At 39.0% G+C, this 15,416-nt stretch overlaps 1 protein-coding gene across 2 annotated transcripts; it reads right to left on the bottom strand.

The window, feature by feature from the left end:
- Window positions 1-535: 535 nt before the first annotated feature.
- Window positions 536-14,398, bottom strand: alg14 (ALG14 UDP-N-acetylglucosaminyltransferase subunit). Of its 2 annotated transcripts, none has more exons than XM_032552179.1 (4): window positions 14,170-14,398; window positions 13,790-13,941; window positions 7,889-8,011; window positions 536-2,045 (listed from the first exon to the last, which is right to left on the bottom strand). In XM_032552179.1, the coding sequence occupies exons 1-4, from the start codon at window positions 14,309-14,311 to the stop codon at window positions 1,815-1,817; spliced, it is 648 nt and encodes a 215-aa protein (XP_032408070.1). In that variant the 5' UTR covers window positions 14,312-14,398; the 3' UTR covers window positions 536-1,814. The 2 variants fall into 2 exon arrangements, with proteins under 2 accessions (XP_032408070.1, XP_032408071.1); XM_032552180.1 differs by lacking the exon at window positions 536-2,045 and adding an exon at window positions 12,802-13,148.
- Between the last annotated feature and the right edge of the window lie 1,018 nt (window positions 14,399-15,416).

Raw genomic sequence — 15,416 nt, 5'->3', positions numbered from 1 at the left:
ATCTTGGGATACTTTTGGGATCAACACATAGTTCTCATGTCACATCACACTTTCAAGAACTTTGCAGTTGACAGCCATCTTTGTAGGTACTGTAACTAACTGTCATGACTGTTGCTATGGAGTTGCTATCCCAGATAGGAAAATATGAGTGAATGAACTCTGAAACAATGTTAAGCAGAAACATTGAATCCACATTGAAGCCTGACATTGAAACGATATTGAAAGTGGTCGGTGACTTACATGTTGAATCAACATCAGGGTTTCAACATAACTGGCACTATATCAATGTTGATTCAACCATCATCTGAATGTGGATCTACACATTTGTGTTGATTTATATTCAAAGTTAAGGAATAAATGTTGATTCATGTACACTTTTTGGTCTGATAGTTCTACATCATAACATGCCATTAAAGGTTTCTTCACTGGTGTTAAACAGGCAATTTTGTTGGCAGACGATGGATATCATGTCGTTCAAAATTATCTTACAATACATATTTTCAAAATAATGTGTCTACACAAACTTAAAAATGACAACATTAATATTACATTTTATTTAGGAAAATAGCCATAAATCTGTAAACACATTTGACTCCTTTTTGAACAACATTCCATCGTCCATGAAAGAACAACGTCCATGAGGTTAAGCCTTGTACTGAATGAACCAGGGAAACGGTACAAGTTGGGGTAACCCAAGTCTGACTCTGATTGGCATCACTTTGGTTCCTTGATGCCTTCCTCCTGCTCTGTTGAGTAACAAAGCCACTTTTTGACAGTATGGCTGTAGTTCATGCCTGTCAGCTTTGGGTCAAACTGCTGAGCAGCAGCAGCTGAAAAACAGAAATATTGGGCGGCCCGGGGGTTAGGCACCACTGATCTAAAGTGTACCTATTGTTTTATTGTGCTAATTTTCTGAAGCATGTTGCCTGTAAACTTTGAATATACTGACAATTTGTACAATTCTGTGATAGTATATTGGCAATGTCCTCATGAAAAATGTGAATATATTGAATACACAATGTAATTTGTTTCATCTGGAAAGTGTGTTGTAATTGATCCTTCTTGTTCTGGTACCTGATGTGTTTGCAGTACTGTAGTGTGTAAGAAGCATGTAATGTACAATGTGGGAAAGCAGATTAATAAAAGACATTAACTAAAATTGTACTTCATTACAATTACAATAAACCAAAAATGGAATTGTGGCATACTGTAATCACACTACTAATATATAAAATATGTAATGCCAATATACTTAAAATACATTCTAAATATATTTTAAATGTAATTTGATCACAAAAATAGTACACTCAAAATATACTAATCAAGCACATTTATATTACATAAAAAGCAATATACTTAAAGTATATTAAGTATAACTTAAATTGTTCCAAAAAAAGTACATGAAAGTACACTTTAATCCAATTTAAATACTATTAGACACTAAGCACAAAATTTGTTGTTCCAAAATGTTAAGTTAACTAATCCTAAGTGAACTTAAAGTGCACCAATTTATACTCATGATTAGTCTGACTTAAAGTATGCTGGCTTTAGTATATTCCAAAGTATACTAAAATTTTAAATACTTAGTATATTTATTTTTCACCAGGGTTTCTTACCATGACGGGATCATTTTTAAGAATAAAACATTCAGGATTTGCAGACAGGTTTAATCAGGAGGTGGACCTCTTTCATATTTCAACTTTAATTGTGTATACAACTGAAAACAGCAAGTATGAAAAATACATAAGTGGAACAGCAGACATTCAGTCCTTTATTTGCATGTGTGCAACTTAGCATCCATGGTTTATCACCTATCAAACTATTCTTCCCAGAAAAATGGCTTTGGGGTATTTGTCCCTCAGAGATGACCATTGCACAAAAAAATAGTCAGATACCAGGTACAGGATCCTGCCGGTTAAAGACAGTGTCTGCACTCGGCAAATGCTTTCAACATACACTATCCCGACTTTCTTTATTCCCAGAATTCTGAGTAAAAGTCCAGTTATACACAGAGGAACGCAGGTCCCTGGACCATTACACAGCACCTGTGAAAACACACAGACACAAAGAGAGAGGGCTGAGCACATTTCCAGGATATAACACTGACAAAGATCAGAACATGTTTGTCTCTTCAGGATGGCAGTAAATGGGCCATGTAATGGAAAGTTGGCTTTAATCAGAGAAATGGAGGTTGTAAACACACTTATATTCAAAGTTGAAGGCCACATTTAGACAAAATGCTTCTCATGCTATGAACACAAAGTGGAAAGAGAGATGAAGTGATTGGGCTTCTTACTGGCAAATACTGATTCACAGTTTTTCATTCCAATGTGATCTTCTCCAATGGGTAATAAACATGCTACATCATTACGCCCAATGATATGTGGAAAGGTGGCCATTTTTATTTACATGTAGGTTTTGGTTTTAGCTTTCTAGGTTTGTGAGTTGTATCATTTATTGAAGGAGCAGCCTCTCACTCCCTGGCTGAGTTAGAGGCTACTGGTTCTCTCCTTGGCTGTGAACCTGGTCACAGGTCCTGACGCTCGCATCCGCATTATTGCTGCTCAGAGCTTCTGGCTGCAAGTCGATGGCTCGTCCACAACTGTCAGTGCCAGTCATCGATCACGGTGATCCTCTCAGCAGCTTGCTGTCTTGCCTCCCTGTAATTAGTCACAGGGAGAGACCTACGACTAATTACACAAGTTTCTCCCATCTGTGGTGATGGGAGATGGAAATAACGGGGCGTCTGGAGAGAGCACGGGACAGAGAGAGACAAAAGCAATGAGGGCATTGCCAACACCCAGCCTGCGTGCCAGGGACTGGGAGGCAAGACAGAAACTGCTGAGAAGATGTAAACCAGGCATGCAGAAAATGACCAGGTACCAGCATTGAGTTGCAGCCAGAAGCTCTGAGCAGCAGCAACAAGGATGCAAGCTTCAGGGTCATCGCAGGTGATGGCGTAAGAGAGGAGTAGCCCCAAGGAAACCGAGACAGTAAGGTTGTAGTGGGGCCACAGAGGGGCTCACCCGAGCTGAAACTTGTCACTCAACATTGTTGTGTATGTTGGCCAGACGGAGAGGAGGACCCGCCCAGGCCTGGAACAAGGACAGGATGGAAAGAGATACCAGCCCTAGCGCTCCAAGAGCTGGATCTATGGCTCAGGGTCGACCACAAAGGAACTGCAGGTGGGAGCCATCGTTTCACTCTTATCGTTAAGACTGCTGGACATTTTAGAATTGCATTGTGCTGTCACGTTTTAAGTAAAGGTCTTAGGCATCACTTACTGTACAGTTTTTTAGGGTCCAGATGTATAAAATCAAGAAAATGTAATCACAGGAAGCCAAAGAAGCCCTACAAGGTTGATTTGAGTCTACAACTTGGATTGCTCTTTGCCAGACACCTAGAGAGGACATCAATGCTATTACTTATTGTGTGACCAACTACACTGTGTGCACAATTATTACTCAAGTTGTAGTTTTGATGATTAATTTTATTGTTGAACATCTACAGTGCTCTCTGTCAATCTAAAATGTTAACAACCTCTCAAACCTGAATATTTAAGAAAGTAAAAGTGAGTTTTTTTGGCTTTTTTAAAACAATATTTATGTGTGCAGGATTATTATGCAACTGAATTTAAACTGAAAAGTTTCCCATCTCACTTGTTTATTGTCATCTGTTAAAGTGAGAATAATAAATATACAATTCAAAATTGACAAACATTTCTGACATTTGAAAAATAAATCAGTGACCAATATAGCCACCCTTCTTTTCAATAACAGTTATAAGTCCTCCACTCATGTAGTCTGTCAGTTTCTTGATCTGTTGACGATCAACTTTTTGTGCAGCAGCAACCACAGCCTCCCAGACACTGATCAGAGATGTGAACTGTTTAAGAAGGGCCCACAAGTTCTCAATGGGGTTTAGTTCTGGTGAGGAAGGGGGCCACTTCATTGTTCTTTCATCTTTAAGGCCTTTACTGGCCAGACACATAGTGGAGTAGTTTGATGCATGTTATGGAGCATTTTCCTGCATAAAAACCATGGTCTTCTTGAAAGATGCAGACATTTTTCTGTATCACTGCTTGAAGAAAGTGTCTTCTAAAACTGGCAGCAGGTTTGGGAGTTGATTTTGAATCCATCTTCAACCTGAAAAGGTCCAACTATTTCATCTTTAGTGATGCCAGCCCATAGGACTACCACACCTTCACCTTGCTGCCGTCTGATGTGAGGTGGAGCTCTGTGCCCATTACTGATCCAGCCACAGGTCCATCCATGTGGTCCGTCAAGAGTCACTCATCTCATCAGTCCAAAAAGCTTTGAAAAATCTGTCTTCAAATCTGTCTTGATCCAGTTTCGATGTTTCAACAGTGTGTCTTGTTCAGTGGTGGTCAGGTTTCAGCCTTCCTTACCTTGACCATGTCTCTGAGTTCTGAACATCTTGTACTTCTGGAATTCCAGGCAGGTTGCAGTTCTGGAATATGACAACACCAGAAGATAACGAGTTCTTGGTAGCTTCATTTTTGATTCTTCTCAAATCTTTAGGAGTTCTCAAAACGTTTCCTGTGACCCTGTTTACCATTTGCAGTAAAACATTTGATGGTTCTATGCAGGAGTTAATCAGCTATTACTGACAGTTCCTCGGACCCGACTTAAGATGAAAGGAGATCGGGCTTTTTCTGTTGCTCCTATTCTATGGAACAATCTACCTTTCCAAATTAGATCTGCCCACAGCCTGGATCATTTTAAAATGCTTCCCAAAACTCATTTTTATTCTTTGGCATTTATTTGAAGTAGTGTTTTGATACTCTGTTTTTATCAATTTGTGTTGTCGTCGTTCTTGTACAGCACTTTGGTGCAGTTTTACACCCGTTTTTAAAGTGCTATATAAATAAATTTGACATTGAGTGGAAATTAGCACCCGCCACTGGCCAAATGCAGGTAAAAGTATGGAGTGGCGTGTAAATTGGAGCAACGCATCCACCACTGTGACGGGTTGACAATTTGAACAGGAAAAAAAAAACAAACTGTGTTCAGTTTGTGCAGGGGAGGACTGACCATCTGGATTACAGACTGACGCACATACTGTATATGAGGCAGCCCTACACTGTCATGATTTAACAAGAAAATTATATTAAATATCATTTGTATTGACAGCGACAGCCCATTGGTTGATTTTATTGACGGGCATTCGGCTTATCCAATGAAGTCTCTTGGTCCTTCTTGGCCCGCCCCTCCCCTCCGAGATCGGATGCGAGAAAAACTGAAACAACAAAAGCTAAAAAGCGTATAAGCCCATTCAGAAAAATGTGTCAAACTAACCGATATGTTAATTACTACACTAACTTTGACCGTTGGAGGAGCTTCAGTAGCGGACAAGGAGAAGGAATGAGCGATTCAGGGGCTTTATTATTATCGTCGGAGGAGGATGATGAGAGAGACTTGACCCGGGGCAGATTGAGGAAGAGTTCAGGTTAGCTGCTGCTGCCCGGTTAGAAGGAGTGGAAATGTTCATCAAGCTTCATCCAGGCAGGAGGGCAGATGTGTGTGAGTGAGTCCGGGTAGGGGTACCAAACATTGAACAAGCATTTAGTCAGAAAAACACTGAGTAAGTAATAAGCACGTTCTGAGATGTTTTTAGTAATAATAATAAGAATTGTGAATTTCAATAGGAAATGTAAAAAGGGAAAAAAATATAACAGCTAAAAAACAGCTATTAATACTATTTTAAAAATGTTTAAAAAATGACTAGACACATCTTTAATAAATACTATCTGGGGGAGTTGAAGCCAAAATGTGGAAATGTTCAACATAGAAAATGCTTGCAATAATGTTAGGGTTGTGTAGTTAAAGTTTGCTGAACTTATTGCACTACACCTCTGTTAAGGTGTCCATGCTTCATGTTAAATTATTCTGTATATGTGCATCTGTATGCTAAACGTCTTGTCAGTAAATTGGTTTTCATATAGTTAAGAATAAATTATATATTTTATATAATTTGCCTGTACTGGTGGGGTTTGTAACCAAAAGAAAAAAAAGTGGTCAGTGAAAAATGTTCTCTACCAGCCACTGTGGCTGGTAGAGAACATTTTTAATTTAGACCCCTGGGTTTTATGATCATGCCCTGATATCTGAGCAATTTCAAGAGTGCTGCATCCCTCTGAAACAAAGAAACGGTACTGTGACTGTAAAGACAGTCACAGTACCGTTTCTTTATATCAGGATGCAGGGTTTTGCCAATTTGAGAATATCAACTGATAATTATGTGTTATTGGAAGATTAATGCTTGACTATAAAGTCTTAAAAATGCAAACATTTAAAAAACTTAAATTAGCTATGCTTAGCCTGGTGGGGGCTCAAGTAAAGCCTAGTGGCCCACCAGGCTTTTAACACACTGAGGGAAACGCTGAGAATGTTTAATATAAAGACAGACATTCCTTATATCTGTGGGTGGGACCGACTCTGGCTGCATTCAGTCCAGCACTGGGCAGCCTGATAAAGTTAAAGTCAGAAGTTTTCTCTGCAGCTGAGCCTTTTCTGTGATTGGGGTTGAGGAGGGTTCTGTCCCGCTATTGTGAGGACAATTCCGAAAAATAAATAGAAAGTTTTTCTAACTTCAACATCAGACCTATGTTTTTATTCACAAATAAGTGTTGGAAAATATATAATATATATTCTTGCCCATAATTTGATAGAGGCCCAAGATCCGCCCCCCTCCTCCTCACCATGGACCCGGTGTCTGAACAACATGGAGGAAGAGAAACTGAGTCATTATTAGACTGAGGGCAGCCAGACTAGTTTATTTTGCTAATTCATTATATTTAGATAAATATTATTGCTGAGGGGAACAAGCAGGCCTTCTGACATACATATTAAAGAAAAATGTAAAAATTGAAAAAAACAAAAATGAAAATAAAACTCAAAAAGGGCACTAGGGGCATCAAGGATAAAAGGGCAGGGGGTAAAGCCCCTTCTGTCCCCCTCCTCATCACGTGCCTGCTCCCCGGGGCGTTGTGAGTTATTTACAGATTGTGAAAATGTGGATTCTGAGCTTTAAAAGGGGGGGAAAACACATGGAAATAAAAAAAGTTCTTGTGCACTAATAACATTTTAGGGTGACCTATAATTATAATACAAGAAAATAACTTGAGTTGCATTGGCAAAAACAAACATTTTCTTTCAGTCACTAGATAGTCCAACATAAATGATTTTATTTTATGTGTTAAGATTCAGTTAGTCAGCGTGGGGCAAAACGCTGTTCACCACCTCCTCATCGTCAGATCACCTTCAGCACAGCTGCAGACCGAGGTCTGCACACCTGTGGCATGCTAAGCATGGCAACAGTATTAAAAAACTAAAGTTCTGTCACTAAAATGAGAAACTTTCCACCAATATCTTCAGGCTTTTTTTAGTGTCTTGATCATGTTTCCATTTATCCATTATTATTTTTAAACACAGCTAAGCTAACTGTAGTGTCTTTGAGCTCACATCACGGCAACTAAACAGTTGTTTATTACAGTTTGAGAAAGACTGCCTTAGAGTCAAGCAGGTGGTTCCTACTTCCAGCAGCTAAATATATGGAAAGATGTTAGCTACCAGAGGTCTGGAAATATCCATCTGGACAAAAGGCGTTGCTACAGAGCGGGTCAAAAACAAAATCAGAACCTTGTGGTTCACACTCATGTTGTCTACCAAAGCAACTGTACACTGTGCTCCTGGCAGACAAGTCTCTGGAGCTTTTATTCACATTGGTTTAACTCTAATCTTAACTTCATCAACAGAAAAAAAAACACTTGTTTTCTGCTGTTGCGAATCATCTGAAAACAAATCAATAATATGAAGTGCAGAGAGAATCAAAAGAGATGGTTGTGTCAAGGTTATGGGTCACTCACCACATCAGGCTGGAGTCTGAACACCAAAGGGAGGGAGTATCTCAGAGCGCTCAGGGTGCTAACAACAGAGGAACTCCATGACTGGGCCACCTCTCGGCTCCGTGGGATCCGATTGATGGTGAACTAAACAGTTAAAACATAGTCAGGATTTTCTTCTTTTTGATCTGTAAAGTAAGTAAATAATTATCTCTTCTTTGAGATAACAGGCAATGAGTCATTTTTATCATTGTGCAGGAGTGATGCCTACTCTTCTTTGCAGAATTGTTTTCATTCAGCCACATTGGAAGATATTCAGCATCAATGTCCTGTTGAAGATCATGCAACAACATTTTAATCCGTAAATTCAGACGTTAACTAGGGGAATCCCAACTTTTTATTTTGTTTTCTGAACCAATCAGCGATGGACTTCCAAGTGTGCTCCAGATCATTGTCCTGCAATAGAAATTGATGGTTGGACATTATCTGCTTTAGAGCAGAGATCATGTTTCCATCAACAAGTCATTCAGGTTCTGAAGCAGTAAAACAATCGTATACCACCACGCTATGACCACCATGTTAGACTAGGTAGGATATTGTTTTTATGACATGTTGCATTCATTTTACAACAGATGTAACAGGATGCACACCTTCTGAAAAATAGTTTTAAAACCCTAGAGCTGCAAAATATATCATCATAGCAAAATCAGTGTGCTCATGTTCCAAAGAATTATTTAGTGCTATAATTGTTGGCTAATGTGTTCAAATTGTTAGGAACATAAATTGTTCATGCCAATACACCCGTTGGAGTCTCATGGCAGCAGAATCTCATAGAGCACAAATGATATTTCCGAAAATGCTAAAAATCACAGAGTGATGAAAGTACATAGGGGAGAGTGAGAAAAGGAGGTGATATTGTGTACGCTGCAGCCCTGCTTCCAGACTGAGAGTTGTCAGGGACTTTGATCAGGTCCAATGTGTTGCTTTTGGAGATATTCCTCTTAAGCCAGAGTTAAAACACTTGTTGTATCCTTCCCAACTCTTTGAAGCGAATGACCACATTTCCCAGATAAGAAATGATGTTTGATGGTCTTTTTTCACCGTCATCTTATGTGTGACCTCCATACTTTTATGCTTTATTGACCTGCAATCCATCATCTCAACATGGATTTCCATGTTTGTTCATTTGCTCCTGTCTGGTGACCTCCACCTGCCTCATCGGGAATGCCTGAGCTGACTGATCTTAGTACTAAGAATACAGACCAGTGAGAGGCAAGTGACTCTCTTCAAACTTCTCCATTATTTGCCTTTCTGTAAATGGAAAGCAGTAAAATGTGTCAGATCAATGTGGGACACAGACGTAACTGTTCTGTGTTCAGGAACATTTTTTTTAGTCCTCTCGGTGCATTCTTGGTCATATTTGGCTTCTCCCATTGCTCTCCGGCCCTGTCTTTTATTTGGAACGATGATTTTTGATAACAATTGAATTCAGTCATCCATGTTTCAATTTATGATTAGCTAGTATGGTCTTTTGAGGAACCAGGAGGATCTTTGAAGTTTAGGAAATGTTATTGACCACATAAGTAAATGATTATTTTTATCATGAATAATGGAATCTCTTAAGGACATTTTCCCAATCAACATCAATTAACTGTGCTGCTAATAGAGGTTTGAAACCATAATCTTAGATACAACATATTAAAAGACAACATTTTTTCCTCACCATCTGAAGTTAAATCAGACCAAATCTCTTGTTTTATGTCAGAATGACCAAAGTTATTTTCATTTGCTAAATGCCACAATAATGAGAGAAGGAATATGTCAAAGATTTATTTATTTATTTATGTTTATGTACATTTCCTAAGTATGTGGCAGAACTGCCTTTGAACTGGATGGTTTGGGCGAAACCTTTTGTGTTTCCTTCCACAAGTTTTTCACAATAGTTTGCTGTCGTTCTGGCCCATTACTCCTGATGGAACTGGCATAACTCAGTCAGGTCTTTAGGTGCCTCAATCTCACAAATCTTTCCAGAGTTGCCCACATTCTCCATAGGACTGAGTTGAAAACATTAACTTGTTCTTGAGCCGCTTTATACTCTGGCTGTTTGCGGAGGGTCATTGTCCATCTGGCAGACTCCGATGGCCCTGAGCTTTAACTCCTGGCTGATGTCTTTAGATGTTGCTTCAATATTTTTACATATTGTTCTTTCCTCATAATGCAATTTATTAAATTCAAATTCAATTCAAAACTATTTTTTAATCCCAGAGGAAAATTAAATGTTACAACTCATTTAATTAAAGAGTTATTGTAGATGGTCATAGCAGAGGACACTAGCTCAGGTTATAACAGGAAATAATATTAGCTACCATAACTATGCAGATGATACACAGCTCTACATTACGATGTCACCAGGTGACTCAGAGCCCATCCAATCACTGAACAGATGCTTAGAACAGATAAATGTGTGGATGTGCCAAAACTTTCTCCAGCTGAACAGAAACAAAACTGAAGTTATCATCTTTGGACCTAAAGAGGAACGATCTAGAGTCAATGCACAGCTTCAGTTATTACAACTGAAAACCAGCGATCAGCCCGAAACCTGGGAGTAGTGATGGACTCTGACCTGAACCTCCAGAGCCACATAAAGACAGTTACAAAGTCGGCCTTCTATCGCCTGAAGAACATCAGGTGATAGATGTTCTATTGTAGATTTTTGGACATATGCTTTAGCAGTGCTGTGGTCAGGATCAGAGGACGAATGTCTCAGCGAGATCTAGAGAAACTCCTCCATGTGTTTATCTTTAGTCGCATTGACTATTGCAACAGTGTCTTCACAGGTCTGTCTAAAAAAAATCCATCCTCCAGCTGCAGCTGATCCAGAATGCTGCTGCTCGCGTTCTCACTAAAACCAGGAAGATAGAGCACATAACACCAGTTTTAAAGTCCCTCCACTGGCTCCCTGTAGCTCAGAGAATAGACTTTAAAATACTGGTGTTAGTTTATAAATCACTGAACGGCTTAGCACCACAATACATTAAAGATCTGCTGTTGTTGTATCAACCTTCCAGACCTCTCAGGTCTTCTGGTTCTGCTCTGCATCTCCAGAACCAAACAAGGAGAAGCAGCATTCAGCTTCTATGCACCACAAATCTGGAACAAACTTCCAGAAAACTGTAAAACAGCTGAAACACCGACTTCCTTTACATCTCGACTGAAAACCCAGCCGTTCAGAGTTGGTTTTGAAATGTAATCAATTAAGAATTTAATGATGGAACTTGACTTAATGTCGTGTTTTGATTGTTGATTCTATGTTGCATGGCTTTGTGTTTGTTATGATGTAAAGCACTTTGAAATGCCTTGTTGCTGAAATGTGCTATACAAATAAAATTTGACTGATTGATTGATTGATTAATTGATTGATTGATTGATAGGAAGGATGTCCTGTAGCAACAACAGTCTGTATTACAACAGTTTGAAGAAGCCTTCCACTGATTTTTTTAAAGGCAGTTTCATAAAGAGGATGGTCAGGGTTGCCCATAATTTTCTTGATTTTATGCTATGTAAAGCAGCTGCTCCCTGTTGTAAACCACCTTGTTGCTCTGGCTACACGTCATAACAAAAGAGCAAAGAATAAGTATTGGCAAAAACAATCAGTCCTGTTTAGGAACGCTCCAATCAAGTTTATTACTGAGAATTCCGATCACCCATGAGGGTCGATCACTGATACTGATCACATGGATTGGCTGTTCGTTTTTTGCTTTAGGTATAAATGCTGCTATGTAATCTGGCAAAACGAAACCATAAAATCAGCTAATATAGACAAACGCTCAGTCAAACATTTTTTGAACGTTACCATTTAATAGTTAGACTGCTACTATTTAACAATTAGACTTTCACACTAAAATATACATAAAGTCAAATAAATATCACAACACTGCCTATATAAAATAAAAAAGGAAACATTCATTTAGAGTCAAATGTAGGTTGCATCAAAATAAACAATCCTTAGTTACTAAATCAAAATTCTACGTTTTATGCTGACTCTGATCTAGTGGTGTAATTCTGTAGAATACAGGGAGAAAGCAGAGGAGCTCAATTTTTTTCAGATTATCTATCCCATGATGGACGGGCGACCTGTCCAGGGTGTACCTCGCCTCTCGCCTATTGACAGCTGGAGATGGTCACCAACACCCCTCCCGACCCAAAAGATGTACATTAGGACATAGCAAAAGTTTTAATTCATATGTAAAAACTAATTTCTAAGTTACATGCTGCAGCTTTAAGCAGGTGTTCAATGTAAGAGATTACTGTTTGGTGGAGTGGGAACTGCGCTACGTTGGAAATATTATGTCTCAGTAGCACGTCGCCGCGGCGGTTCAACAGTGAGAGCAGAACCCAGCCTCTTCCACCGCTAGCCCAAAGACTTTACTTATTTTTGGATTATTTGCTTAGCTTTCTTACCATCATACTAATCCGGCTGAGTGCAGGCAATTTTGTGCTGCTTTCCAAGCTTACTGTGGGTCATACATTAATATTTAGCTAAGTCATGGTTTAAAATCATGCATGACACAAAAGGTTCCCCTGCTTAAATCAGCACATGTCTTAAGTCTACCCTGAACCATTTGGATGATCCAGAGGAGTCATGGGAGAAAGTTATGTGGTCAGATGAGATCAAAATAAAACTTTTGAGTTCTATTTTTGAGTTCTAAGAGAAATTAATTTAATCAAAGTATGTCATGAACATGTGTGTATGTATTCCACCTATATAGGTAGTGGAGACCTAAAGCAGTGGAGACTGTCAGCAGCATTAAGTTCCTGGGGGTTCACATTACAGACAACCTTGGCTGGACAACTCATATCACTTCACTGGTGAAAAAGGCACAGCAGCACCTGCACTTTCAGTGACGGGTGAAAAGAGCTTCCCTCCCCCCTCTCACCTCTTCACCTTCTACAGAGGAACCATTGAGAGTCTGCTGACCAGCAGTATCTCCATCTGGTCTGGAAGCCGCAAGGCCTCAGACTGGAAATCTCTGCGAAGACAGGTGAAGACAGCGGAGAGTTTCATTGGAACTCCACTCCTCCCTATCCAGAACATTGCACACAGTCGCTGCGTAGCCAGAGCAAACCAGATCCTCTCTGATTCCACCCATCCTCTCCATGGTCTGTTCATCTGGTTGCCGTCTGGCAGGAGAGTCTGTAGCATCCGCTGAGGAACAGCCAGGCTCAGAAATAGTTGTTTCGCACTGTCTATCAGATTGCTCAACAATCCCATCATGAAGACTGTCTGAAAAATACTATGTTATATATAATCTGCACATTTTGGACCAGAACCCGTCTAATTCCTGAGCATTATGATGTTTGGACTTTCCCATCATGTCTATACTTGCATAACTGTTTGAGCAGATGAAGGTAGTACGTTTTGAGCATGTAGAAATTGTTCTCAAGGCTGAACTACACTGGTGAAGCTCCACAATTATCTTCCTGATATTTTGACTAATTTCCGAGCATATGAAAGGATGAAAGCATGATGTCACAGAAAGCAGGGTTTTCCAGATCTACCTCCAATTAACTCTGTCAGTCAATCAAAAGTTTGCAAACCCATGATGTCATTATCTGGGTTTTCGGTCATTGTTTACAGAAATAGTAATCATTCTGTACGTAAGCCTCTGATTTTGAAGTCATTAATTAAAGAAAATCCTTGACATATTCTCTCTCTCTCTCTCTCTCTCTCATTGTGGCATGTAGTACATAAATCTTTCAGGTAATTCGAACTGATCTAAAACGAGAAGTTCCCTCTGATTTAACTTCAGACAGTGAGAAAATAAGATGTCTTTTCATTCAGTGAACTTTTGGTTTCAACGATAGATTTCAACAGCTGCTCTGGTTCTTCCTGCTACAGTACAGTCGACAGGTCAATGCCTTTACCTGGACGTCAGTGTGCGACTGTGGTTTTGAACTTTCAAAGGCGACAATTTTCTCCTCACTCATCTTGTCAGTGTCAGCGATCACGTAGTGTCGAGGTGTGTAGGCAGCAGAGAGGCTCTCCATCAGCCGCATGATCTCTGTGGTGTGACCACCTAGAAACACGAAGAGCAAACAAACATTAAGAGAAACTAAATCAACATGCAGCTGCATCACCCAGGGAGACTTGATCACCAGATTCTTTTTACTGACGATCCGTCACTAAAGTGAACACAGGACAGCTGGCCTGACCTGGTTAGACATGGTGGTGTGAGGCAGAAGAGGCTGTGTCTCTGACCAACTGCCTGCCTGCAGTGCGACTCTGCCTCCATGTTGAATCTTACCTGATCCTGCAACGACCAGAACAGCAACATGGCTTCTGGTTTTGGGCGGATGATTAGATCCCGAATTTAAGAGAAAATAAACCCGAAGAAGAAATAATAAAGCTGTCAGGAACAGAGAGAACACAAGTCCGAAAAGCAACATCACAGAAACTACGGAAGCTGTTTTAAACCAAAAAAGTACTACTACTACTTCTTCTTCTTCTTTATGGCGGTTGGCAAACAACTTCTAGGTGCATTACCGCCACCTTCCAGATTGGAGTATGGATCAGACATTTACCTATTGTAATCTCCCCATAATGCCCGTTCTTCTTAGAAAACTAAAAATACTGTTAAAATCTACATCCCCAGATGATCTCTGAAACAATTTCCTAATATCCAATTTATTTTTATTCCTACTTAAATCTTTAAGTAACACCTCTCTTTCCTGAACATATTTATTACATTCTAAAAAATATATGTTGGACTGTTTCTAATTTTCCACAATAATTACAACAACCTGTATTATGTTTATTAATTATTTTAAGAGTACTATTTAATCCTGTATGTTCAAATCTTATTCTAGATATAACATCTTCTTCTTTTTTAATTCTATTACATTTCCTTAATTCCCCAACTTTTTTGGATACTATAATAAAACCTAGCATTGCCTCCTCTATCCCACTGGTTTTGCCAATTCTCCTTGATATAAATTTTAATAATATTCTTTACCTCATTTTTACTTATTTTAATATTTAAATCAACAATATTCTTTTTTGCAGCACTCTTAGCAAAACTATCAGCCAACTCATTTCCTACCACACCAATGTGGGCAGGGATCCAAACTAGTTTAACATGAGAAACATCATTTTTAATCCTAAATATTGAGTGACTTATATCCAATATAATATCTTGCCATGATTCTGAATTTAACTCTAGAATATTTATTAATACTTATTGAATCTGAACAAATTAAAACCTCCCTCTCTCTCGTTTCCTCAATCCACTCTAAAGCCATTAAAATTGCCATTAATTCGTCTGTGTACACTGTCAATTTATCTGTTATTCTTATATTTCTCATAATATTTAAATCTGGAATTACAAATGATATACCTACTCTACCATCTAACATTTTAGAAGCATCTGTATATTTTTGTATATACTCTGAATATTCTCTTTTTATATAACTTTCCACCTCCTTTTTTTCTAACTGTCTCCTTCTTCTCAGTAAGTTTAAATCAACTTCAGTCCAAAGATCCATGATGGAATAA

The sequence above is a fragment of the Xiphophorus hellerii genome, chromosome 21, assembly GCF_003331165.1.
Source record: "Xiphophorus hellerii strain 12219 chromosome 21, Xiphophorus_hellerii-4.1, whole genome shotgun sequence".
Classification (NCBI taxonomy): Eukaryota; Metazoa; Chordata; class Actinopteri; order Cyprinodontiformes; family Poeciliidae; genus Xiphophorus; species Xiphophorus hellerii.
Note: the sequence above shows the minus strand (reverse complement) of the source record. Positions and strands in the feature narration are given on the sequence as shown.